At 51.4% G+C, this 26,788-nt stretch overlaps 7 protein-coding genes across 7 annotated transcripts; 3 read left to right on the forward strand and 4 right to left on the reverse strand.

Annotated features, from left to right (window-relative positions):
• Window positions 1-679: 679 nt before the first annotated feature.
• On the reverse strand, window positions 680-1,429 carry GT037_003424 (uncharacterized protein; the record flags this gene model as incomplete). Its single annotated transcript, XM_038928471.1, has 1 exon — window positions 680-1,429. One exon carries the CDS (start codon window positions 1,427-1,429, stop codon window positions 680-682), a length of 750 nt encoding a protein of 249 aa, XP_038788178.1.
• Window positions 1,430-1,873: 444 nt separating this feature from the next.
• Window positions 1,874-2,167, reverse strand: GT037_003425 (uncharacterized protein; the record flags this gene model as incomplete). Its single annotated transcript, XM_038928472.1, has 2 exons — window positions 1,874-2,084; window positions 2,121-2,167. The coding sequence occupies 2 exons, from the start codon at window positions 2,165-2,167 to the stop codon at window positions 1,874-1,876; spliced, it is 258 nt and encodes an 85-aa protein (XP_038788179.1).
• A 723-nt stretch (window positions 2,168-2,890) lies between these two features.
• On the reverse strand, window positions 2,891-7,679 carry GT037_003426 (ste ste11 cdc15 protein kinase; the record flags this gene model as incomplete). Its single annotated transcript, XM_038928473.1, has 5 exons — window positions 2,891-4,007; window positions 4,060-4,564; window positions 4,637-6,692; window positions 6,741-7,173; window positions 7,240-7,679. 5 exons carry the CDS (start codon window positions 7,677-7,679, stop codon window positions 2,891-2,893), a joined length of 4,551 nt encoding a protein of 1,516 aa, XP_038788180.1.
• Window positions 7,680-8,680: 1,001 nt separating this feature from the next.
• GT037_003427 (uncharacterized protein) lies at window positions 8,681-9,723 on the reverse strand (the record flags this gene model as incomplete). The annotated part of the gene is made up of 4 exons (XM_038928474.1): window positions 8,681-8,977; window positions 9,034-9,455; window positions 9,513-9,540; window positions 9,586-9,723. 4 exons carry the CDS (start codon window positions 9,721-9,723, stop codon window positions 8,681-8,683), a joined length of 885 nt encoding a protein of 294 aa, XP_038788181.1.
• Window positions 9,724-10,300: 577 nt separating this feature from the next.
• On the forward strand, window positions 10,301-12,040 carry GT037_003428 (p-loop containing nucleoside triphosphate hydrolase protein; the record flags this gene model as incomplete). Its single annotated transcript, XM_038928475.1, has 1 exon — window positions 10,301-12,040. The coding sequence occupies one exon, from the start codon at window positions 10,301-10,303 to the stop codon at window positions 12,038-12,040; it is 1,740 nt and encodes a 579-aa protein (XP_038788182.1).
• Window positions 12,041-12,591: 551 nt separating this feature from the next.
• On the forward strand, window positions 12,592-13,677 carry GT037_003429 (uncharacterized protein; the record flags this gene model as incomplete). Its single annotated transcript, XM_038928476.1, has 1 exon — window positions 12,592-13,677. The coding sequence occupies one exon, from the start codon at window positions 12,592-12,594 to the stop codon at window positions 13,675-13,677; it is 1,086 nt and encodes a 361-aa protein (XP_038788183.1).
• Window positions 13,678-15,556: 1,879 nt separating this feature from the next.
• On the forward strand, window positions 15,557-25,868 carry GT037_003430 (cytochrome p450; the record flags this gene model as incomplete). Its single annotated transcript, XM_038928477.1, has 12 exons — window positions 15,557-16,102; window positions 16,161-16,747; window positions 16,797-17,201; window positions 17,838-19,975; window positions 20,655-21,323; window positions 21,368-21,443; window positions 22,758-23,407; window positions 23,459-23,599; window positions 24,045-24,561; window positions 24,610-24,825; window positions 24,875-25,061; window positions 25,107-25,868. The coding sequence occupies 12 exons, from the start codon at window positions 15,557-15,559 to the stop codon at window positions 25,866-25,868; spliced, it is 6,894 nt and encodes a 2,297-aa protein (XP_038788184.1).
• Between the last annotated feature and the right edge of the window lie 920 nt (window positions 25,869-26,788).

The following is a 26,788-nucleotide window of genomic DNA, read 5'->3' on the forward strand; positions in this document are numbered from 1 at the left end:
TTCTTTGGATAATCTCAACGTCCTGGCAGGTGACGTTGGATAGTAAACCAGGGTAGGAGCCGTCATCATATTCGTCCTTCACTTCTGGTTTACGAGCATCGTGTTTCTACTGATTTGCCTTTCTGGTCCCCCTTTCCTCGTCTATTCCTCTCAGTTCATTTTTAGCGAGTAATGGGTTCGTGATATCAAAAGCTTCGAGCGTACTTCTTTCATATTCAGGATTGATATCAAAGAAAGATTGAGAGGCCGGACGGTGAAGCCCTGGACAAAATGTAGGTTGATTTGCTACCTGGATAGTAACAACGATATTAGCCCCAGATGTTGGATGACTCAACGGAAAAGTATATTGTAACATGTATATACAATTGAAACTGAATAGACTCGCGGATGCGTTGTGGGCAAAAGTTCAAGATTGGGTAGCGTCAGTGGAATCTCGAAGTTGAAAGCTTGGAAATAGAATTTGAGACTCGATAATGTAATGTTACTTGACTGTTACTCTCATTGCTGAGACATCAATATTAGTTCTTAGTTTCCAGGGCGACGCGCAGAAGTGCGCATAGCATTGCAGGAAGTTTGAGTGCCTAGGAGGAGGACTGTTGAAAGAAGCGCAAGCTTGCGTGAAGGCATGGCCGAAAGAAAGTATTAGGTTGACACGAGCTTTGAAGCGAAATAGAGTCGGTCAAAGAACAGAGAAATTTGAATGTGAAGGAGATCTTGATTCGCTTGGCCACGTCTGTTGAAGTTCGCCAGCTTCGCCTCGATGGTTTCCCCAGCTGCCAATGAAAGCTTTGCCCTCGTAATCCTCTACTCCATTCCACCTCTTCTCTCCAAGTCTATCCATCAGCACTGCAGCCTTCTCGTCCATCGTTATGCATAAGAACAATCTCGACACATCGTCTGGAGCGACATCGTCCATACGTCCACCAGGATACGTCATTGTCGGCCACTCAGCTACGACAAGTCCGCCTGAGCTAGGCCATGCGGCACCAACCCACGCGTTTTCCCTCGCCGTCGGCTCAGGCTGAGCAGCCATTACCTCCTCATCTTGCAAGTGGTCGGATTCGATGAAGAGGGCGTGTCTAGCGGGAGAGTCCCACCACTTCCCTCCGAGCAATAGTAAGCGCTGAGCAAAGTCGTCTTCCTCTTGTCGAGTGGCGTGACGCTTCTTCGGTGGATCGAGACGGTCGAGGCCGAGAAAGTCGAAATCTGCAGGACAGGGCCTCTCGAGTACGATCACACCTCCGCGTGACGGCCAAGCGAATATGGTGATTTCTTCGTAGAAATCGACACGTTTACTGGCATCTTTGACGCTATCGTAAACGGTTCGCGGACCGCACAAGTGCGTCGGACGTTGCACCGGATTTGTGAAACGTGCGCTATTCGATGGGGGCGGTGGTGTGGGACGGATTAGACTGAGCAGGCTGTCCATGATGGGGTCGAAATGTGTATTGAGTGCAATGGTAGAGGCGGGAAGTTTGAGAGCTTTTGTAGCTTAGCAGAGTCACCACAAGCACGTGTCATTCGCTGATCAGACATGCTGTAGGCCGTTGTACACAAGCGAGAAAGGAAATGCCGTCGTATACATCACACAAGTGATAGAAGGTGGGAATAAGTTGGAGACGTACTTAGATGCAAGCAAGAGAAGCTGCAGTCGATGACGACATCCCCAAGCGTTTGACTCTTTCTTTGTGAGTCTTCACCCCGCACGCTCTTGGTCCGTGCTATAATTGTATTTCTTCCAGAACTCCAGGAATCCCTTCTCTCACAAGCGACCTTCCTCGACAAGAATACGCAGCCAGAATAACTCCCGCGAGTGGCCCGAGCGGCAAGCATGCCGCATGCAATCAGTAAAGCTAGCGGAACATTAAGCCTGTTAGCAGTTTAGGTCGTGTGCCAAACCGCTCGAACTTGACCCTAACCGCATCGCCCCACCAGTTTCAGCAACAAATCTTCCACTCCACAACCTGCAAGGTAAAGCATCTCTTCGACACCCGTGAGCCTTGCTTGCTGCGACGCGGAATATAGTGCTACCGTTTTCATTTCTCTTCATCAGAAAATCGGGCTTGTGGTTTAGTGGTATAATACTCCCTTAGCATCAGTTCCTGAGCAGTAAAACGCACAGGATCAGCTTGGGAGTGGTCCAGGGTTCGATTCCCTGCAAGTCCATGTTTTTGCGCTCGTACACGTCGTCACTTATGTGTGGTTGAGATGCCTTTTTTTGTGCGGCGCTGGTCGATGTTCGACGTCTGGAACTTTTGCCCCCTCATCAAAGGTTTTCGCCGAGAAACTACAATACTCAACACTTTCTTGATCCATGAAAGTTCGACAATACAATGCCAATCAGCCTCCTCCTACTGTCTTGGCTCTGAGCAAGTACCTGTACGCTTACCCGTAATCTGTTCACCAACTTTCACAATATTAGTGAATACCATCAGCCTTCATCTGCACGTATGTCTTGTATACAGCAACGCTTAGCATCTCATTCTCTAACCAGGGAAAACTGGTATTCATACTCACGCTCTCGCCCATACTCTCTCATCCGCAAACGCTATATGCCTCCTCCCGCTTTAATGTAAAAGCCAAAACAAGAAGAAAACGCCATGCTATGCAATGTACCCCTAACAATGCTTTCCCATGTTCAAAAGCCAGAGAGCCAAAGCCAGGTAGGCGAGTCATAACGCCTTGTATGAACGCCTCTTTCGACCCAATGCCACCCATAACCACAGCCATGCCGAAAGAAAAAGAGAAGAAATATACAAAGGAAACAATTATCCCACACCATGAAGTGCAAGGAAAGTCAAAGGCCAGTCCATCCTCTCCGTCTCCGCACCTGCGTCACATACCCATTTCCACCCCGCCTTTCTGGCGAAGCATTACTCACACCGAATTCCTAATCCGGCGCGACACCCTTCCTCGCTGCTGTACTCATCTCACCTCCGCTAGTCTCTCTTCTCCTTCTCACAATTTGTAGCCGTGGAAGCGGCGGCGCATTGGTCGTCGTGGGGGTGGGAGTTGGAGTGGGAGTAGCACTTCCCGGTGCATCATTTTCGCCACCAACAGTACTTTGGCGTCGTCGCATGACCGCCTCACCAAGACGGCCTGCCCGGGCTTTGGGAAGACGTGAAGACGACTTTGAGTTGGCGTTATTCGCTTCTATGCGCGCGAGGCTTGTTGCTGCATCGCGAGATGGTGGACGTGAAGATGTGCGGGGGCCAGTTGGTGTGTTGTTGTTGGATTGCAAGGCTGCAAAAGAGGTTGAGCTGCGTGCTAGAGCTGGTGGTTTTGAGCGGCCGGATGAAGGAGGAACAGCGGAGGGATCTTCAGCGAGATCCCACATTGCTGTTGACGACTGCGACCTCGTGATGCCACCGCGTCCCGTTGGCGTGCTGGCCATGGGTGGAAGCATAAACGTAGATTTAAGAGAGTTAGGTGTAGGCGGTGTCAGCCCCATGCCACTGCCTACCAGTGTAGAGCCGGTGCTAGAGCCGGAACCGTCTCGACGACCAGCGGATGAAGCTGGACGGCGTAGATTCATGCCAATAGCTGAAGCACGACTAAGGCTTCGCTTGCCATTCGATCCTTTGTTGATACCTGAGTGTTCGACTTCGTCGCATGCACGGACGAGCTCTTCGGCCATCTGCCGCACCAATACAGCAGAATCGTGTTCCATAAGCCAACTGATACGATCATAGCAGCCAAAAGCGCGTACGAGCCAGCAGCCTTCGTCCCTCGCATCACAAATTGTCCGTAGGATACGGAGGAAGTTGAGACGCGTCACAGCATCTTTGTGCCCCAGCTTCTGTTCTGTGCGACTGAAGATCTCAGGTACGGCGAGAGATGCAGCAATCGGTGGAGATAGACGAACAAGTTTCTGCAATGGTTCGAGCATGTTCTCAAACGTGGAGTGTGGTAGGTCGGCGGAGGTATACGCAGAGATGATAGCAACTGTAAAGCTCGATTGCGAAGAAAGGAGGTATTGTTCAACGCGCGCGGTCTCTTCCTGAAGCCTGCATTGGTTAGCATATTGTACCTGGATGTTAAAGATGAACGAATACCTACCATACGAATATGGCATCTAGGGCCGTCACAGCCCAATTGCGATCACCAAGTAGCGATACGTAGAATGCGAGGCCCTTCGCATCCCATAGCATCTTCCGTGCGACCTTGCCCGAGTTGACCATCTCAAGCAACACCGGCAACGCAAACTCCTTGAGCGGGCCGCCCTCGCGCACAACTTCCTTCAGTAAAGGTATGATGTCTGACAGCGCAGCCTCTTCCTGCCTGCTCTTGTTGTGCCGACACAAATTGTACATAGTGTTGAGGATCTGGTTTGAGATCTCGCGGTGGAACGGAGGTAGTCGAGCTGGGTCAGAAGCGGATCGGTGCAGGCTGCGGCTCATGGCGTCTTTTTGCCGAGTTGACTTGAGTAGTTCAATAAGGATGTCGATTGCATTGGAGTTCTGGAGGGCTTCGTGGGTCGAGGAAAGGGAACTGAGGTTCTTGATAAACTTAAGCATAGTGATTTGATGTGGTGGTGACATCTTGCGAAGGTCTTTCAATACACCTGTGCACTGTTAGCTATGTCCGAGACTCCTCCTACTGCGTCAAGCTCGTATGACGGAGGTGTGAAACTTACGCTTCAAGATCATTCGATCCGCCACGAGATCCTTGACATGGCTCTCTGCTTGTGAGAAGATAAGGAAGATTTGTACGATCCTGCCCACAATTAGGCGTGCAACCTCTCCATCCTCCTCCACCATGCGATTCAGCACCAGACTGAGAGGATATAGTACGCTTGATCTCGAAAAGATACGACAAAAGTCGTTCTTGGGCGTCGGTCCTTGCAATTCGAAGACGCCAAAGACACCATTGACACCGATCAGTACCAGATCGCGCTCAGCGTCGATGTCCTCCTCCAAGAACTCAACTAGCACATTGATACCACCACATCCGATAAACATCTGCAGAGTCAGGGTGCTTGTTTGGTACATTTGCCGTACGAAAGCTGCAGCTTCTTTCCGGATATCACTGGGAAACTTCTTGGAAGCAAAGTAGCAGATGGTCGGAATGCCGCCCAGGAACGATAGGCTCTCCTGCGATTCGGAGTCTTCCAAGATAATCAGATTGATGATCTTGAGAAGAGGTAGTACCACTTCGTTGTGCGGCCGGGTTCCAAGGATCTCCAGGATGGGCAACATGCCATGGCTTCGCAGTATGATCGATCGTTTGTCTGGCGACTCGTGTAGCACCTGTAGCAGTTGATCTGCAATGTCGAGCAGTTCATCGTCGGGCTGACTTGTCTTCAAACAGCCAACTAGACTTTCCGTCATCTTCGTTAGCCGATCGTCCCGATCTCGAGCGACGTTGTTCTCTAGATTGATGTTGTCGAGACCTTCATCGAGGTTCGCGAATGGATCGAGGTCATCTTCGTCCGCTATGATGAAAGAGTTGGCCATCTTGGATGTGATCATAGCGAGACTACTGTGCTCACTACCACTATCACTCTCGGCTCGACTAGGATTAGCAAGTTGACTCTTGATATCACCAAAGACATCAGAAAAATCGTCGCTTTCGTTCTCGGCATACTTTTGAATCTCAATCTGCGACTGCGTTCGTTGTAGCTTTCCTCGCGTGGATGTTGAGCTTGCCGATCTTTGATGTATGTTGCCATTTGACTTGAGATCGCGTGTTGACTTGGGTCCTGCTTTCAAGTCGCTGGGATGGAATAAGCGTGGAGAGAAAGTGTCAGAGGGTGGGCTGGAATTGGTGACTGCTACTTGTCTTGATGCTGTGGCTGGTGGGTGCGCGTATTGCATAGACGCCAGTTTACGTTCAAAAGCACCCTCGTCAGCCGGCATGAGATCTGAGTAGTCTTCGACAGTATCCTCACGAAAGAGCTGACTTGGCCGCGCTGGCGCTTTAGGCTTTGGCTTTGGGGACTGCGCAGCCTTTGGTGTGCCTCGTAGGAATGCCGTTCTTGGCTGTTCATATCTATCCTCATACTCTGACGTAGAAGCGTTGGAATTCGATCTTGAAGACGTGTTTGAGGAGGAAGCAGACGTCTTGGGTCTACCATTGGCGCCTCTCGATCTCTCGGCTGCTCTGTGACCTGACGCTTTTGGAAAGCTTTGGAATTGTGCCATGTTCATCGGGCTCTTCACCGTGGCTTCTCCGTCCCCGAACTCAGGCATCTCCGTGACTGACTCGAAGCTGGCGAAAGCCTTGAGCCTGTCGCTCGAGAAGAGCCCGCCAAAGTTGTCCTGTGGCTTAAGGTGTGGCATCTGCAGGGCACGAGGCGATATGCTTTCGGCAAAGTCATTATCCCAGTTATCGTCATGCTCTAGTTCCGGCGAGCGGAATGACTCTGCGGTAGGTCTGTGCTTCGGGATGTTGAGATTAACGTTGGCCGGAATCTTACGAGATGAAGCACCAGCACCGTTGGCGGCAGCAGGGGACGCCTTCTGCAATCCCGACACAAGACGAGAACTCCGGCGAAGGGAGCTGGGCGACTTTAATGCCTCGTTCCATTCCTGCACGGACTTGACTGCTTCCTGGTATTCGGTAGGTTTTGTGGGTACTGCAGGGACAGTACGCTTGGCACTGAGGATCCATGGGTGCTTGAGGAGGCGCTTTGCGGAGATGCGGAGCGTGGGATTCTTCTGGAAACACTCCATGAGGAACTCGCGCAGCAGCTGCAAGGGTCAGTATCTGGAGTCATATGGTCTGGCGTCTGTACATACCGGAGAGGCACTGCCGGGTATCGGTGGATGCTCATCGTTGACAATTCTAAACAGGGCCTGCATGGGCTGCAGCTTGTGGTAGGGCGGCTTTCCTTCAATCAGCTCGATGACCGTGCATCCCAAACTCCAGATGTCTGACGACGTAGTAGCTCCCGACAGTTCGATGACCTCTGGAGCCATCCAGTAGGGTGTGCCCACGACGCTCGACTGGTCCAAGCCCGACTGCTTGGTGGCTACACCGAAATCGGCGAGCTTGACCAGGCCCTCCTTGGTTGTAAGGATGTTGGCACCCTTGATATCCCTGTGTATGACACCTTGTTCGTGGAGGTAGAGCAGACCATGGAGGACCTGCGACATGTACAGCGCGACGAGGTTTTCGGGGAACTTTCCGAAGTTCTTGCAGATGCTGTGGAGCGATCCGTTTTCGCAGTACCTAACAGGACATTAGTTCTGGCTCTTGTATATGTGTGTGTGTGTGTATGGTTCCACGGCCACTCACTCCAGGATGATGTAGAGACTCTCGGAGCTCCTCACGAAGCCGTGGTATTTGACGATATTCGGATGGTTCAGGTTCTTGAGCAGGTCAATCTCCATCTCCATGTTCTTGAGGTCTGCGGCGCCCAGGTTCTCGAGGCGGACCTGCTTGATGGCGACCGTCTCGCCCGTGCCCCAGTTGAGTGCCCTGTAGACGCTGCCGAATGCGCCTTTGCCCAGGCAGTCGCCCAGCTGGAAGTCCTTGAGGCCCGCCACATCTTGGGCTGCCTTTTGCGCTGTCCCTTCTCTGCTCGGCCGTTGTTCGCGCTCGCGGGGCTGGCCGTTGTGGTTGGACGAGGATGACGACTTCTTGGAGTGGCCGCCGGGTGTGTTGGACGAGGTCGAGGCCTGCGACGAGCGCGAGTTGGAGGGCGCATGCGATGGGCGGGAGGGGTGTGAGACCATGTCGGCTGTCCTCGTCTGGCCCCCGGAGCCAGCTGCTGCTGTCACGTCCTACGCTGTGCTCGAGTCGGCGCCTAGGCGTCTCGGCGTGTCTGGTCGCAGGGCGGGCGTGAGTGGTGGAAGATGGGCGGCGGTGAAGGACGTCGTGCGGTGTGCATGTCCCCAACAACAAGCACCCAGAAATGCAGAGAGACGGCAATGTCGACGGGCAAGGTCGCAATTGTTGTTGTTGCCCATGCGCGACTCGTATTATGCGTTGGAGGGGCCCGTTACCAGCGCAAAGCAATTATCAGTTGGGGATCCTGGCCGCGAAACACGCTCTAAACCAGCCCGGCGAATCTCAGAGTCGCTGCCGCCTGCCAGAGGCTGCCGTTATGTCAAGACTCGTCGCCCGATGCTGCCGGGTGGATTGGGCCAAACGGGGAGTGGCTAGGCACCGCTGTTGTCGAGATGAGGGAATGTCTCGTCGCCGTGTACTCGACCTGCACCCAGTAGCGGCCGCGCCGTTGGGCGCTCGCTTCATGCGCCCTGCCTCAGACCGTCCACTCACCATCCTGCCCATCCTGCCCATCCTGCACCCGACGAGTACAATTCCCGGTCCCGAATTGTGAACATGTACATGCAGCCCACGCGACGCGTCGTCGAGGTTTTGTTTTTCTCAACGGCAAATCTCGTCACAAAGACGCAACAGTCTCAAAGACTTGCGCGTCTTCACGTGCGCTAGCCCCTTGCATACACTATCTCCTCTCCCGTCTACACACGGGTCGTCAGCATCAGAGGCACCATGCGTCACAGCTGGCTATCGCTACCACTATCGCAATCAAGAACCATGCCTATCGCGGGGAATGTGGGGAAACGGCTTCCGTCAGCTTGTGGAAACTCTACCGAAAAGGAAATGCCGGTGCGCGAGTCAAGATGAGACTTTCTGGTATAGTGGTATCATTGTTCTTGTCATCAAACTACTTTTAATCACACTTCTTATATCTCATCCCACCATTCTCTTCCTAAGAGCTCACAACGTTGAGCACACCACCGTCCACGGTCAAAATCTGGCCGTTGACGTATGAGTTCTTGGTGAGGAAGATGACGGCCTGCGCCATCTCCGCATCGCTTCCCGCCCGCCCATGTGGGACATGGCCCTTCTCCTGGATCTTCTCGTCTGGCAGGTCGCTCTTCTGCTTCTCATCGCTCTCCTTTGCCGTCATCTCAGACGGAAAGTAGCCAGGGGCAATGCTGTTCACCCGAATGCGAAGCTGTTGGAACTCAGCCGACATGAGCTTGCTCAAGTGAACGGTTCCGCCCTACAAAAATTACGTATCAGCATCTTCTTTCAATCATCGACCCTTGCAGAACTGACCTTGGCAGCGTTGTAGCTGAAGTGGCCCTGTGCATTCTTCATGATTCCTGACATGGAAGAGATAACGATGACAGAGGCGGAGAGGTGGCCGTGGCTCTCAGTTCCAGCTTGAAGGAGCGGCAGAAGGGCGACAGTGGTGAAGTATACGGCTGTGACATCGGTGTTGTAAGTCTCAGCCCAACCCTCGAATGTCTCGTTGTCGAACAGCTTCTTCTTCATATCAGTAGCATCGTCGGCGTCTGGGATACCCTTCTCGCCTGAGATACCGGCTGCTGCAATAAGAAGGTTGATGTATTTCTCCTTGGACGCCAACTCCTGATACATGCGCTCCAAATCGTCTTTCTTAGTCACATCGCAAGGTGCAAGTGGTATGATCTGGCCGCCTTGATCCGGGCTGTGTGACTTTGCTGCGGTATCAAGGGCTAGCAAAAATCAGCATAATCATCCTTTTGGTTGAAGGGGTCAAGAATCGGCTTTACCCTCTTGGCGTCGACTGGTAATGTATACCTGCTAGATGTTAGAGGCGTCCAGTCACAAGAACAAGAAACGTACTTTTGCACCATTTGCAGCGAGTGCTTGAGCAGCCATAAGGCCGATACCAGAGCCGCCTCCAGTCACTACGCACACATAGTCCTTGACCGAGAAGAGCTTCGCAACATGAAGATCTGAAGTGTCTGCTTTAGGAGGCATTGCGATTCGAAGTCAGATTTTCGGTATGAGTAAAGGAGGAAACTTTGTTGCAATTCAAAGACACGAATAGCTTTGACGATGGAGAGTAAAGACGAAGAGTGAGACGTTCGTAAAAAACGCGTAGCACTTCTGTTGGTGTAGTTTAGCCTATGACGTACAGCCATAAACAGCCCACCTATCCCAATGAGGCTTAGACTGTTCGCGCTCTTGCCCGCGGACCACAAGTTCTCTTGCCTCATATGGGCTCGTGCAAAGCGTCTGCCGTTCAGCCTCAGCTCCAACCTCGGAATGTCCGCGCCATCGATTTGGGGACTGCGCCGCTGCTAGTGTGGCCAAATCCTTCGGCGCATTCCATCGTTCCTGCTCTATCAGTCTTTTTTCGTCCGCATGTCATGTCAACGATCGTGATTTAGCACTGCCACCATTAAGCGCTTCATACGCGTGCTAGAGCCCTCAAGAGCTGGAGGTTATTATTTTGTTCATATCCTGGATAAATCTTCACGCATGCAGCTGCCATTGTTAAACTTCGCTACATCCACGACCTGGAAAGCATCCAAAGCCTCGAATGGCAGCCTCCATGTCGGAACCATCAACCGACCTCACGTTTTCACCAGGGAAGACTAGTCAGCTCTGGCCCGAGCCTTTGGATACCCCCGGATTGATACCGCGCCATCTCAAACGTTCTGCGACGGGTCAGTTTCCTATCTTGGAAGTCATTCAGCGTTTACTATATCGACTTAAGCCAAGCGGCGTTGGCGATCTCGAAAGAATACTCGCTCTTGTCGGCCTCTACCAAGCTGCTCAACCTGTGTACAAGCATTTGAAAGGCCTCTTCATATGGGCCTTCACTGTTCAAGTCACCATACCCGAAACGGATCCAGTAGCTAGAGAAGTTCTGGCCTGGATGGGCGCGGAGGTAATACTGAACAGCCATACAAGGAGTGCTATGCTAGTTACAGGAGGGTTTCAGGACCCAAACGATGATTTTCATCGACGTATGATGGTTGCTCGCAACCCTGGGGCTGCAGCGGACAAAGTTGACGAAGAAGTCCTATGTCTTCCACCGATTGGTACACGACTATTCTGGGTCGGCTTTATGTTGGGTTGGATACCTCGCCCGTACATATTCTCTCGTCGAGGTGGATTTGGTTACCGAAACAACAGTGGTATTACGGGTAACATACTCGACGACAGCGGTCAGCTCCAGAACTCACTCACCGTCATGACCCTTGGATGGAGCCTCAAGCCGCTCCGGGATTTTACTAGGCTTTGCCATGATTTCAGAATCAAGAACCTTACGGGTACCACGACAGTGTATTTTGCGGGTGATCGCTTAGACCCTTACGGTAACGGCTGGCAGTCAGTCTCCAAGGCCATTCGAAGGCTCGACACCATTGACATGGATGAGAAGGTCAAATCGGATCTAGTAAGAGACGCAGAATACTACTACAGCGATGAGTCGCGTTCATTCTTCGCCGACTGTGGCATCCCATACCGGCGAGGTTACCTCTTTCATGGCCCACCAGGCACCGGCAAGAGCTCGTTCAGTGCTGCATTGGCAGGCCATCTCAGCTGCGACATCTACCACATCAACTTGTCAACCGGTAGCATTAGCGATGGAACACTCCACCGCCTTTTTCTAGGTCTTCCACGTAAGTGTGTAGTCGTGTTGGAAGACATCGACTCTGCTGGTATCGGTCGCGAACAAGGACCTTCAGATGATCGAACTGAAGCGCTTCAACATGCACAGGCAGCCATCGATGAGGTTCATAGTTCTTCAGGTGCCATGGGGCCTCAACCGCCAGCTTCCAAACGTAGTCGTGTTGTCCGCCAAAGCAATACAGTTACGCTGAGCGGTTTGCTGAACGCCATTGATGGAAATGCTTCTCAAGAAGGTAGACTCTTGATAATGACCTCTAACGCCCCTGATACTTTGGATGAGGCTTTGACACGTCCCGGTCGCATCGACAAGAAAGTCTACTTCGGAAACATGGACGCCAGTGCCGGGAAAAGCATTTTCAAACGCTTGATTGGACGATCTGCTCTCGCTCGTGACTCGGGTTTTACCTTGGAACAGATCGAGCAGTGGGCAACAGAGTTTTCGGATAGGATGCCGAATGATACCTTCTCCCCAGCGCAGGTGCAGAACTACCTCCAAGGCTGTCGAGGCGACCCTATCAAAGCCCTGGATGGTATTGACGCCTGGATTGCGGAGCACAAACGCGATGCACAAGGATTGGATGATCCCAATACTACTACTCGGAATGGCGTAGCCTCCAACGTTCTTGTCGAAGATATGCCGGATCTAATTATGTAGAACAATCTTGTCCTGTGTGGGGCTATTGGTCGATGATCCTGCACAGACTTAGTTGGCATTCCTAAAAGATATGACATCTTCAGCAGTTCTACTATACAGTGTCTCCCCAAGACGCATATATTGTACTCAGAGGCGCAACGTAGGAGAGGGATTCCATAGGGTCTGGGCTAAGAGGCGCGTAGATCGCTGTTCAGAGCGCCATATGGACTCAAAAGCAATGTGCGTAGGTTTTTGAGGACTGTCATACACCACGGAAGATATCTGTGTTCCTCTGTCATGCTATTTGCTATCTGGGCTGGAAGAGGGATTATGCTGCCTCTAGTGAACGTTGGCTACCTAATGTTTCCATAGTTACATACGGCAAAATTCATGCATATCGTAGTGAATGCATCGGCGTATGTCCACCCAGTAAAATGTGAAGCAAATCATCGTGAAAATTCCATCTAACTCCTTCTGCGCTTGATTTAACCGGCCTCGTGACCATTCTCTTCTCTCATATCTGCCCTTCCAACCGCAACGAAAGTCAACCAATCAGCGCTACAGCAGCCACCATGCCCATCGAATCCCACTACTCGATACTCGGGATCTGCCGTGCAGCCCCCACTGATGATATAGAATCTGCATACCGTGCCGTTTTACTGGCGAACCACCCAGACAAGATCAAGCATTTGAACCCTTTTCAACGTACTTTAGCCGAAGCCCGTCTTCGAGCAGGCAAGACTGCTTACGAAGTACTTATCGACCCAAAGAAAGCCAAGAAGTACGATGACGAAATGGGGATCTGGGGCTCTTTTGGTTACGCCCAAACTTGGAGGAGGCCGTGGGAGCCTCGTGTTGCGCCTGTCGATGCGTCTGAGTCTTTACCTCCTCGTCGGCCCGCCGGCCAAGGGACTACTAATGGTGCTGAAGAACACGAATTTGCGGACGCAAAAGAAGAAGAGACTAGGCCTTATGCTGGAGGGTCTACCTCCTTCCCCAAATCGTCTGCCAAAGGAACATCAGATGGCGTGCTACAAGCAGAGTACCGCTACGGTCTCACATGCACAGCCACAGATGTAGATGTCAAGATCAAAGGATGGAGTCTTCACCTCCTTATCTCTACAAGGTTTCATTTTCTCAACTCCATTACTGCACTCCCTACTGGTAGCGATACGCGAACCATTGCTTTTCAACTCCACATCCAACGCAACAAAACCTATCTTTCAACTGATTCAAAGATTCCAGAACTCATCGTTAGCGTAGAATATATTCCAAGTGGAGGGAGAGCTGTCGGTAACATTCAGACTGTCCTGAAGGAAGTAGTGAAGGATTCCTTGACCCTCACTCTCTACATGACATCCGTTCCGTCTGGAAAAAGCCCCAACACCATGCCGCCTTGGAATTTTGGCTTCGATTTCGATATGACTGGTCATCCTGCGGCTTGGGGTCGCAAATGCGGTACGTGTATGATTTTCACGATGAATAAGCAAAGTATCGAGGAGACGCCGGAGGATGTGCTCAAGAATGAAGAGGGGTTGGTGGCGAATGCTCTTTGTGGATTGGGCGACGAGAAGCTTATGGGTGTAACATATAAGACGGTTAGGATGTGGAAAGTGGTTGCTGTAGGGTATAGGAAGAATGATTTTCTGGAGGGGTAGTGTATACCTTCACAGGGGTTTGCATGGGGCAGGAGGATTACTATGAGGTGGCTAGATCAACGGAACTGTTACGGATGATGTACAGTATATGCCTAACGTCGGCTGATTTGACATAGTAACAGAATCATAGTTTTCCCACTGTAGTGACTGTGTACCTTTCATAAATTGTAGGAACGATAGACATCTACAAAAAAGAACTAAAATCAAATGTTCAACACTTCCTGGTTGACTTCTCGTCTGCGATGGTTCTTCACTCCCTTATGCAAAGCTACGGCCCTTGACAACGAGCCGTCATTCAGCTCAATATCCTTCATGCTGTAGCGTTTGGTTACATAACCCAACTAAGTGCTCATAAGCTACTATAGATGATGACAGCCGCAAAGCTAGTTGACAGAGGAGTCAGATCTGGTGAGCTGGTTGCTGCCGCAGATTTGGCGTCCAGTCGCTCGAGGCAGTATTCAAGAAGCCGCAGTTGCTAGCAACTGTGGGATGCACATATGCGGAGGTATTGACACAGTGAGCATTTGAGAAAAACAATGTGTACCATGACGCTACAAGCAGTAAACAGGAATCTAGATGGAAGGTGGCGTTTCGGACATGGGATGAGAAGATCGTGTGCATCGATCGTGACAGTTTTAAAAATGGTTGGCTTTTCGGAATAATGCTGCTGTGGAGTTGCGTGTAATAATGATTTATTTTCTGGCGACCTTGTCCAAAGGGACACAGACTGGAAGATGACGATCTTCGTTAGAATTCGCATCAGTGCCACTCGCTCTATGCTGACATATACCCCTCCAGTTGAGCCCGTGCAACAACGTCGGACATACCTTGAGAAAAGCGAACTGCCCTTATACAACGAGGATGAGCAGAGATATCGAAGCAGGTCAATCGTATCGCCCACTCCCCGAGCCACATCACTTTATCCGCCTGATTCGTACTAGGAGAAAGGCAGATTGTCCGAATGTGTCGTATAGCATTCGAAGTACGCTGAAGACTTAGTCGTCATCGTCCTTATCAGTCGACTGTGAATAGGCATCAATAGTTTGTAGGCCATTGGCGTCTTCGCTCCTTATTGGGCAGCTAGCGCCAGCTACAACAAAACAGCACTAGATAAAACGACTGTAAGCTTGGCACGGAAGAGCGGTGGAATCAAAAGGCTGGAGGATGGGTCGGACGGGTGATGTTCGTGTCCTGGCGCGTCCCCCTCCGGCGGCTGGAAGCGCCGCGACTCGCGTCCAGGGGCTCTTGCGCTAGGCTTGCTCGGTGCTAACGTGCTTGGCAAAGCATCTTTCCGCACGAGCGTCATGTCTTGCTGCGTCACCACAAAGCTCGACATTCGCCCTTAAAAACTGAGACACCGGATTCTTGAATCCAGTTCATTGAAGTGATCATTACAGCCGGAAACTACTGTCATTATGAGACGATCACCATGGCGAGACGAAGTCGCTCTGTCTAGCGCAGAGTGGGTTGGCGAAATAACGAGCAGCAAATTATCCCTGTATATCATCAGAGCTCTGAACGTGATTATCTCGTGATGGGAAACACATATACCCGACCCCACTCTACCTCTTTTATGTGGACCGGAAAACGATCCCCGTACCTGCGCAGGTACCCCGCGACATTCATTCTAGTGTCCGCTACCCCGCCACGCTATTTGGGAGTAGTTAGAAGAGAAGTGTGATCGTAGGAAAACGATATATGTGAAATACCAAGAACAGCCTGGTGGTGGTTCTCCGCGTGACGTATCAGTGTTGTTGGGAGCATGGGTATTTGACGATCCCCACCGAGCAGTGGATACTTGGCCAACATACTTCCTGCTGGCACTGGCATCTCTCACGGAACACAGATAGTCTTTTCACATGCTCCCAATTCTTTCATCATGTCTACACAGGACTATAGTTCGAGACTCTTTTCGTATGTTACACTCCTCAATATCGCGCTAGCACTCGTAGCATATATAACTGTGCAAATCCTTTACCAGATAACTTACTACCGGTTCTTCCATCCGCTACGACACTTTCCTGGTCCTTTCTGGGCCAGCGTAACGCGTCTATGGATCGCTTACCACAATATCAAAGCCGACGAATGCGAGCTCGAACTTGCTCTACACCGCAAATATGGTCCAGTGCTTCGAATTACGCCCACCCTCCTCTTGGTTTCCGACGCCACTAAGTTACCTGAGGTATACAATCGTCAATCGAACAAGTCAAACCACTATATTACCGGCAGTTTCGGCAAGACTGAGAGCCTATTTAACATGCGCGAGCATAAGCATCATGCGCATTTTCGCAAGATTGCTGCTGGCCCTTATAGCTTCAGCAACGTCAAGAAAATGGAAGGCCTGGTAGATGATCGCATTCAGCAGTGGATCGACAGACTGGAAGAACTATTCAGTAATGGCAAGAAATTTGACTTTGCGCCTTGGGTATGCTTCATCCTGATTACGTGACGAGAATAGGGAGCACTGATACTTTGATGTATAGGCAGTGTACATGGCATACGACATTATATCGGAAATTGGCTTTGGCGCACCTATCGGCTTCATAGAAAGCGGCTCGGACATTGATGGTCTGATTAAAGGCTTCCACGATGGCTTACTTCCCTTCGGTCTCATGGCTCGACTTTGGCCCTTCACACAGTGGGCAAAAGGTACATGGCTTGGTGAGAGATACCTCGTCGCGAAACCGGAGGATGACTCTGGCATCGGCACGCTCATGCGCTTTCGCGATAAGCTTATTGCACAGCGACTTGAAGATATTGAGGCCGGTAAGATCGAGCGAGTCGATCTGCTACAGACGTTCCTCGATGCAAGGACGGAAGATGGTGCGCCACTGAATTTGGATTACATCAAAGCTGAGATCCTTCTGGTGCTGCTTGCAGGTGCTGATACCACAGGCACTGCGTTCCAAGCGATGATTGCATACATTACCTCTGACGCTCAAGTGTACACCAAGTTGATGAGGGAGGTTGATCGCGTCACTCGTGAGGGAAACTTGAGTTCTACACCACAGTACGACGAAGTGCTAGAACATTGCCCATACTATGTCGCCTGTGTCAAGGAAAGCATGCGGTAGGCTATTGTCTCTTTTCTATAGTCATTCCCATACTCACATCTACAGTTTGTGCCCCTCTGCCCCCAACATCTTCCCTCGTCTTGTTGGGCCATCGGGCATGCATCTGCACGGTCGATATGCTCCACCAGGGACAGAAATAACTTGCAACCCGTGGCTCGTGCACCGTGACGAGAAGATCTACGGTGCCGATGCCTGCGAGTTTCGGCCAGAACGCTGGCTCGAGAGCGACGAGAAAGCAAAAGACTACAACAAGTACAACATGGCCTTTGGGTACGGCGCAAGAGTTTGCCTCGGAAAAGATATTGCACTTATGGAGTTGTACAAGGCGCCATTGCAATTTCTTAGGACGTTCAAGATTGACATGGATAAAAGTCGGAGAGGCAGGTTTGTCGTCAAAGGTGGAGTAGGCTTTTGGGAGGATATGTTGATTAGTATACAGCGACGGGCAACGTAAGATCAAGGTGGCACTTCAATGTATGCTGACCTACGCAAAGCACTATAGATGAGATGATGTACGATTGAGTCGCGTGAATTCGCACAATGATTAGATGGCGTTCTAGATTATCCCGTACCCGATGTCGTCACGTGTTGGCGCGATGATTTTCCACTAGCGCGGTCTTGGACGAAACAATCCGAAACGTCCGCAATTACGCTACGAAGCTTACGGTCCGCGCCTCAACTATCCCACCACTCGCAGTACACAGCTGGTCTTGGTATAGGCTCATTGTCCCCGCACTGGGGCGCACTGAAAATGTCTCCGAGATGATTCTCCGTCGGTGCCATATCCTTGGTCCAGGCCTCAGGCCCAGGCGGAAATAGCTTGTTTCGTAGCGCGCTTGGTATATAGGAGAGCGACTCCAACATGACGATGACCCCTACCGCTTCTACGATTTTTTGAATCGATTTCTTTCGTTTTTCTGTCACTCACTGACACTGACCTTGTTCGCTGGTCGTTCATTCATTTCGTCACTCGCTTATCTACTCGTCCGTTCGCATCATGATGCGTTCAACTTTCTTTTTCTCCCTGCTTGCGGGCACGGCCTTTGCTCAGCTTGCCGAAAACAACTTGAAGACCCACGTCGGAAGTTTGAAGCTTTCTGCACCCTTCAATCCGATTAAAGAAGCGTACTGGACTGGACTCCCTCACCATCGCCGCACTCCTTTTGCTGTCTCGCCAGATGGCAAGTCAGCATACCTTGCGTACCTAGACGCTTCTGAGACGGACGTACATATCCAGAAAGTCGACCCTGCTACCTTTGCGGCCGTAGGCGATGCAGTGACCGTCACTGGTGGAAAGGAAGCCGGCGGTCTAGTTGCTCACAATGACGGTTTCGCTTTACTCACTAACGAGGCCATGCCGTCAGGCACCACCAACGCGCCGCCTGATAGTACCCCGGTAGCTGTCTTGTACCGCTACACTGCTGGCAAGCAGACCTTCAAGACGTTTTTGGGCGGCCCTGACAACGTTGGCGGTATGGGCGCACTGGCGTCCCCGGACATGAACGGAGACCTTGCTTTCTCTGAGGCCACTGGCATGTACGGTGCTTACTTCGTCGTCACTGCGTACTCTGGCGATGCCAAGGGTCATTTTGGTGACGCCATCCAATACGTTAGCGAGAACGGCACGCTCGAGCAGATCCAGGGTGCTAGTTCAAGCTGGGGATGCTCACACAACACTGGTATCGCATTCGAGGCCGCTGATTCTGTTCCGTTTCCTAGCATCTGTTCCGAGGACCAGGGTGCCATTTGGCTTAACACCGGAGGTACTGGAATGGACAAGAGCGGTGTCAAGGTCTCCAACGAAAACGTCCAGAATGGTGCTGGAAATGAGGCTATGGGTGGCATGTCCGGGTCCTACAGTGGTCTTGCACGCTTCATCGACAGCGACTCCTACATCTTCTCCTGGGTTTCACGTGGCGCCAAGGATCTGACCGAGAACGAGTGGATGGGTGCAGGCTACACTCACTCCGAGAACCGCACTGTCAACCGCAACGTTGCCATCGCTACCTTCTCAGACAAGAAGACCATTGTTGGCGAGCAAGCTACCTCTGAACTCGGCCCCGATGGTGACTCACAAGTCAACTGGATCACCACAGGCTCTGCTGACTGCCAGAACGCTCACGTTGCCGCCTTTGATGGCACCAGCGCTCTCGTGACCTGGGAGGAGATCGCTGAGCCTACGTGCGAGTTCATTGCCATGGGCTGCAAGGGTGCCTTTACTGGGTCTTACTTCCAGCTCGTCAAGGACGGCAAGAAGGTTGGCGAGCCGGTCAAGTCCATGGACGTCTACGTTGCCGGAGACATGGTTACCATGGCTGATGGTCGGGTATGCTGGCCTTACGTTGACATGGACTGGACACTTGACGCACCAGTGCGTAGCCCCGCAAATGTAGAGGCTATCAGCTTCGCATGCATGGGCCTGAGTGGCAACGAGTCTGCACCTGCTTCCTCTGCCCCAGCTGCCTCAAAGACACCAGCTCCCTCATCCAAGGCTCCCGTCGCTACTTCTGCGGCTGTCAAAGAATCAGCTCCTGTAAACGAGGTTGCCAAGTCTACCGAACAAACCCCAGCCGTTGAAACACCTGCCGAGTATGCTCCAACGCCCGCCCCAAACCCGATCGAGTCCCTGCTCCCCATAGCTCCCATCGTCTCTGTCGTCACGTCTGCGCTTGAAGCCATTCCATCAGGCTTCCTTCCCGACAATGACCTCCCCGCGCCCTTCCTCTCAATCTTCATTCCAGCTTCTGAGTCTTTCATTGCCTCTCTTGCGCCTGCTTTCACCGAAAGTGCTAAGATACCTCTTCTGTCCCTTGAGCCAGTATACTCCAGCACCCCCAGCTCTTTAGTCGCCGAGCCTACTGCCGAGCCTACAGCTTATCCTGAATACCCAGAGGCTACTCCTATCGTTGAACCATCTCAGCCGGCAGCTACTCCTATCGTTGAACCTTCCCAACCCGCGGTGACTCCCACCGCCGAACCGACTCAACCCGCAGCTTCAACAACATGCACCGAAGGCAACACCCAGAGCACTCGCATACCCCTTGACGCCACTCTTTCGGCAGATGCTCCCCCCTACCCTATCGGTACAGGCTCAGCCGTCTACCCCACTGGCAGTGGCATGCGCCCCTCCGGTATCGCGCGCCCCACTGGTGCTGGCCGTCCAGACTGGTTCCATGGTAGCCGTCCAGATGGTAGCTTTGGCTGGGGGCGCCCTAGGCCTTCCGGTATGTGGCCTGCTCACGGTTACCCCCATCCTACCGCCGGCTTTCACTACCCTTCCAAGCCCTCTCAAGCTTTTGGCCATGGAGGTGCTACGGGCGTCAAGGCTAGCAGCAAGCCTTGCACCCTGGAGACCAGGGTCAGGCCCACGCCTACTGCTCTTGTGCGTTAGAAACATCATGGATTATGAGATGTCGTAACATCATCCACATCGTTCTCACCCAATTCATGTATATATATATTTATCTTCCACAAACCTCCAGGCGGGGTGAGACTAGCTGCCGCAATTCACAGTCGGTACATCACGTACAACTGTTACTCTATTTCTTCCTTTGCCTCACATGCATTCAACTGGTTTCTCGTCCTTGGTTTGCGTTGCTAGTTGTAGGTCAAAACGATTCTTTCAGAAAACTAATCTATCAAGAACCTTGCCTCCAAACGTATCCGTCGGTCCATCCGTGTCTATGCAACTGCCCATGTCGTTTTGTCGCTTCGATTGCTTCATGCTAACCGCAAAGAGTGCGCAATCAGTCTCTAGGAGGTTCGACTTGCAGCTAGCGAGCTTGACAAACAAACGCGCCCCTCTCACCATTGCTCAGTTGTCTTTTCGCTCTCCTACTGATCCTGCTTCTGTGTTTCCCGCAACCACTGCCCTTGATCGCGACTGACTTCGCACACGTTCAGCCAGGATGACTGAGGAATCAGAGCTCGTAACGATCGATCCGAACGGCGACATGCTCATCATATTGAAAGACCCGAACACGGCACTATTGGAGTGGAAAGAAGACAAGGACTTATTGGAGGAAACGATCGCTCAGGCAGCAGGTGAAGCGACTGAGGCAGCCAACAACAGCGAAGCTGCACTGCTAGAGCGAGGATTACCCAAAACTCGGTATCTGGTGTCATCGCGGCAAATGCGTATCGTATCACCTTACTTTGAAAACATGTTCAAATTCAACTATGGCGAGACAGTTCCGGTTTTCGAGGGTGATCTGTATCATGTCCAAGCACAAGGGTGGAACCCAGAAGCATTTGCCGTGGTGCTCAATGTCGCCCATGTCCAACTTCAAGCCATACCGAGAAAGGTCAGCCTCGCTTCGTTCGCTTGGGTCTACGTTATCGCAGACTATTACCAGATGGAGGGTGTCTTGGCACTATTCACAACGGAGTGGTTTGACCAACTGAAGCAGCAACCGATGCCGATAACCTACAGTAAGGAGCTTGTACTCTGGATGTTCTTGAGTGCGAAACGCCAAGACATGGAGACTTGTAATCACTTGGCATTAATTGCGACAAGGAAAGCTTGCTATCCCATACAGTTTCTCGATCTACCCTTTCCTCTAGGAGCGCAAGGTAAGCTATCTATCTGCTTCGTGAGAGCCTGCTGACTCACATAGTACATAAGCTTGATGGCATACGATGTGCCGCTATTGAAAAACTTCTGGGTGGTGTACTTGAACTTATTGAAGAGCTGTACCAAGGCAAAGAGGGGTGTTCGGAGGCATGTTCGGGCATGCTATTAGGGTTCTTGCAGCGGGGCTTGCGGAAAGAAGATCTGCGGGATGTCGTTTCAGAACATCGCCAACGTCCCTTCGAAGGAATTGGATTCGATTCGCTTCTTTGCGAGATTGAGGAGATAGGAACTCCCTCTGATAGTGTGTGGGATTTGCCCGACTGCTGTCTACTTGAAGACCTTCTTTTTCCGATTCGTTGCGATGCTGCGGCTTGCCTAGAGCTGGATGTAAGCGTTGCAAAATGCCAGGGGCAATAGGATTGATTTGGGACGGATCTTGGGATGGATTTTCGTAATAATGACCCACACGAGTGTAAGAGAAAGATAAATACCTATTCGGGCTTGGCACTAATATTACAAGCGAATGACATAAGCGATCGTGAACTTAACATGTATATCGTGTACTTCAATGTTGGATGGGCTGGCCAACATTGTAGCGGCTGCTGGAGCCGCGGAAGGTCTCGAGTCGTATAACGTTTGCATGATATCAAAATCGCAACCATCTTCCGCATTCGGTGGAGCTAGGGTGAAGTTTGGAATCAATACAAAAGGAGATGAGAAGGATGCGACTGCTCGCGGAGAGATGACCTCCGCCAATGACGTCTTCCTAGCCCCGTCCAACGCTAGCCGCCAGCATCGCATTCCTTCACATACTATCCTGGATATTCGAACCACTGTACAGTGCCTTTCATCGCGGTAAACACTCGCATTTTGATGATTACTCGTCTTGGTACACTATCTGTTTCATCGCATGGGGATCCGCATGCACTTCATAGACCATGATTGTTAGCGACGCAGCTCAGCGGCGTTGTGTAACGCAAGCGACCAATAATGGGTTCTTCCTGTCGTGTTGGCGCTGACAGCGAATGAGTTCCTGCACAACTCCGCACTGATAGCTTACCGGCCACCCATCATTGGTGACTTTACCGCAGGTGAAAGTAGAGGATGTTTAACATTGCGCCGCAGTGATGCGTACTCTCCTCATCCTGCTTCAGTCTTTGCCTAAGAATCTCGACACCTTTAAGACAAACAATCGACACATCTTCCTCCATATCTGCCATGGCACTCGTTGTGTACGTAATCGACCCAGATCCAGATACAGTGTTAATTCTCAGAAATCCTTGCACGACCTTCGCGCCTTGGGATCCTGAAGAGAAGCCACAAAATCCAGTAGTACGTGTCTCAAAGGAGAGGAAGAAGAAAAAGAGCAAAAAGAGAGTCGATAGGCAAGCGAAATACTAATCTGATATGAACCTTGTTCTGACTCAGCACAGTTTAAACCCCCCAGAACACTATCCTCCTTTGGCACCTGGTGAACTCGCTGTTCACAGCAGTGAAACTTTACCTGAGAACAACTTTGGTGGGTCCAACGGATTTGCAGGGGCTTCATCTGCCAGCGAAGTTGCGCCTTTACTGACTACACATAAAGAGCCTGTTGAGCCTGAAGAAGAGTCAATCCATTACCATGTTTCCTCACGCCACCTAATGCTCGCGTCGCCTGTGTTCAAGCGAGCGCTAAACAAGGATGGATTCGCCGAATCCGTTCGCAACGAAATCGATGGTTTCTTCCATATAGTCGCCAGTGACTGGGATCCAGGAGCGTTTCTCATCGTTCTCCGAATTTTGCACGGTCGCAATAAGCAGGTGCCACGAAAAGTGAGTTTGGATATGCTTGCCAAGATCGCCATCCTCGAGGACTATTACACTTTTGGAGAGTCCCTGGACGTGTTCACAGAGATGTGGATCCAAGAACTCATCAAGGTGTCTATACCTACAGTATACTGCAGAGATCTGGTATTGTGGATCTGGGTAGCATGGTTGTTCGATAAAGATGAGCAGTTCAAGGAGGCTACCACCGTAGCTATCAAGCAAAGCACTGAGGCTCTCCGAACTTTGGATCTTCCCATTCCTGCAATATTATCAGGTATGTTTGTTCCTCGTTCTTATGAGATACGTGACCGTTTACATACTGCAGATGAAATCGACAACACGCGATACCAGGCCATCGAGTTCGTTGTCGAAGCCCTTCACGATCGTCTCGAGAGATACCGTTCCACCGATTATGTGTGCCCGTCCGATGCGAATCAATCGTTCATGTGCGGATCATTTCTTCTCGGTAGTTTGACGAAAGAGTTGAGCCGGCTGGATCTGATGTCGCCTCGACCAGAGGTTCCATTTCCTGGTTTGAGTTTCAATAGAATCTGTGAACTAGTGGGAGCCATGCAGTCTCGACGGTGGTTTCCTCAACCTGGAGGTTACTCTTTCGTCCATTCATGTACATTGCATGCAGCAATGACAACTCTGATAGAGGATGTATCGACTGCAGTTGGAGGGCTGAACCTGGGCGATCTCAAGAAGAGACGCGATGCCTGAACAATCTAGCATGTACGTAGTTTGAGCGGGAGATTTAATGCTCAAGTGTATGACACTGTTCTGCTTGACCGTATTCGCCCCACAAATCGCAGCCGGATGCGCAGGAGTGAGCCAGGCCAGAAGCGGACTAGTGTCGAAACAGGGGTCCAATGTCCGATGTCAGAAGTTGGGAATGACACCTTAACCAGCGCTCGAGTTGCAAGCCTCCCTTGATTTCGACAATGCCACGATGAGCGAAAGCAAAGGGCTCCTGCATGAGCATCCTTCAGACAGCGACTCGGAACCCGAACACGAGCGCAAAGCGAGTCCGCGACACCTGTCTCCATCGCCCTCATCGTCACGAACCACATCCGCGTCGCCAGCACCGCCAGGGTCACGACCAAATGGCAACTTCAAACGGCAATCGTCTTTCGCACAGCCCCGGCCCGATGGCACGCCGAGAACGCCAAACCGGGTGCGCTTCGAGGAACCCAGGAGGAGCATGAACGGAGACACCAATGGCGACTGGCTGGAGATGGACGGCGATGACTACATGGACGGCGATGATGGGCGGGAAAGAGTACAGCGACTTCCTCTGCTCACCGGGATAGAGGCGCCTAGCGTCACTGTTGCAGAACAATCCTTCAACCCGGAAGACCACCTCGAGAGTGCACAGCCACGGAGCGGGATGCGGAGCGCCTTTATGAACATGGCAAACAGCATAATGTATGCCCGTCAATGCGGAATCTAAGCATGGAAGCTAATCCAAAGCAGAGGCGCTGGAATCATCGGCCAGCCCTACGCTATTCGCAATGCAGGCCTCTTGACAGGCACCGCCCTCCTGATCGGCCTTACCGTCGTGGTAGACTGGACCATACGACTCATCGTCATAAACTCCAAGCTCAGCGGTACCGACTCGTTCCAAGCCACGGTCCAGCACTGTTTTGGGAAATCAGGATTGATAGCCATATCTCTCGCGCAATGGGTCTTGTAGGTTCACTCCACGGCATACCGAATGCACGTTATTGACAGCATGCAGTGCTTTTGGAGGCATGGTCGCCTTCTGCGTAGTAGTCGGAGACACAATACCAAGGGTCTTGGATTCAATGTTCCCTTCTTTGGCCGACATGTCCTTCCTCTGGCTACTGACCAACAGAAGAGCCATCATGATCCTGCTTATTCTCGGCATATCCTTTCCGCTGTCGCTTTACCGGGATATATCCAAGGTATGCACCATGACACAGTAAACCGATTGGGCTAACAATGTGTAGCTTGCAAAAGCTAGCGGTCTGGCACTAGTTAGCATGACCATCATCATTGTGACCGTAGTCACACAAGCCTTCCGCGTACCCGCCGAGTCCAAGGGTCAACTTCGTGGCTCACTCATCATCCGATCCGGTATCTTCGAGGCGATCGGTGTGATAGCCTTCGCCTTCGTCTGCCACCACAACAGCCTCCTTATATACGGCTCGTTGCGGAAGCCCACCATCGATCGATTCACACGCGTTACACACTACAGCACCAGCATATCCCTGGTCGCATGTCTTGTCATGGCTTTGTCAGGCTACTTGACGTTCGGTGACAAGACCCTCGGCAACGTGCTCAACAACTTTCCCAACGATAATCTCATGGTCAACATTGCGCGGTTATGTTTCGGCCTCAACATGCTTACGACCCTTCCACTCGAAGCCTTCGTGTGCCGAGAAGTCATGAACAACTATTGGTTCCCCGAGGAGCCCTACCATCCGAACCGTCATCTTATCTTCACTACTTCACTCGTCGTCTCAGCCCTCACCCTCTCACTCCTCACCTGCGATCTGGGCATTGTATTTGAATTATTCGGCGCAACATCTGCATGTGCACTGGCGTTCATTTTGCCGCCTCTATGCTACATGAAGCTTAGTCAGAGAAGCTCCAAGACGTACTTGGCGGGGGCCGTTGCTGCATTTGGATGTACCGTAATGGTCATTAGCATTATAAAGACCACGAGCAAAACAATGACGGGCAACAGCGAAGGTGCTAAATGCGGTTGAACCATGTTGTATTATATACATAGCGAGCATTGGGTGGCGTTTTGGTATACACGTTGCATATGCATGGCGGACCAGTGTCTGGAGTTTGCAAGATCGACCTTGTCAAGCAGAATAAATGTCATCACCAATTGTACTATCTTGCGCGTCGTACCTGCTTCGCGGGAATGCTGCCCTTGGCCCTGATGTCGTGGTCAGGTGTAGATAAGTAATGCGACCATGTTGTCCCTTCTCGATGTCGCATGCATAAAACACATGGTATGCATGCCAGTCGTTCATGGGGCATTATACGCAGGGCGCGTCTTTGCTTTTCTTTTGGCGTTACATCTTCAACAATCGCTTGCGCGACATGACATTCCGCGCATGAGCAGCAGGACATGACACAACTTCAGGTCATCTACAAGTCAAGTGTTGCCTTCGCGAGAATGGAGGTCAAGAAATGTTTCCAGCAAGCCGCTCGGATGCAACGGCAGCAAGTTCTTGAAGTTGGAGTTTAGTTAAGCTCACTAGCTCTGCTCAAGTCCGGTACACCAGAGGTATCCGGCACTGTATCCGCCGCTGAACGCGTACTTGCAGACCCACATATCCCTGAACACCACGCTAAGCTTCGATTCACAATATCGCAATCAATGTTTCACGACAATCGTTTTTCCGGCTATCAATTCATCTCGTAGCTGAGCGATGACGATGGGGCTGCTTTCTGTGATGTTGGAGGCGCCGATCACCCCTTGCTTTGGGGCATTGACGTCACTCGATGCGGGTTTCCGAACCCTGCTTTCACGACCTTGAAAGACACCTGGGAGATACGACGAAAGAGCGCGCTATGTCAGGGAGACTTCACATATAAGGCACGGCATCTGTTTCCCGAACCCTCTGTCCTATACTCCAGAATCTGTCATCTCCAACTTCAGCTTTTGCGTACC

The sequence above is a fragment of the Alternaria burnsii genome, assembly GCF_013036055.1.
Source record: "Alternaria burnsii strain CBS107.38 chromosome Unknown 730, whole genome shotgun sequence".
Taxonomy (NCBI): Eukaryota; Fungi; Ascomycota; class Dothideomycetes; order Pleosporales; family Pleosporaceae; genus Alternaria; species Alternaria burnsii.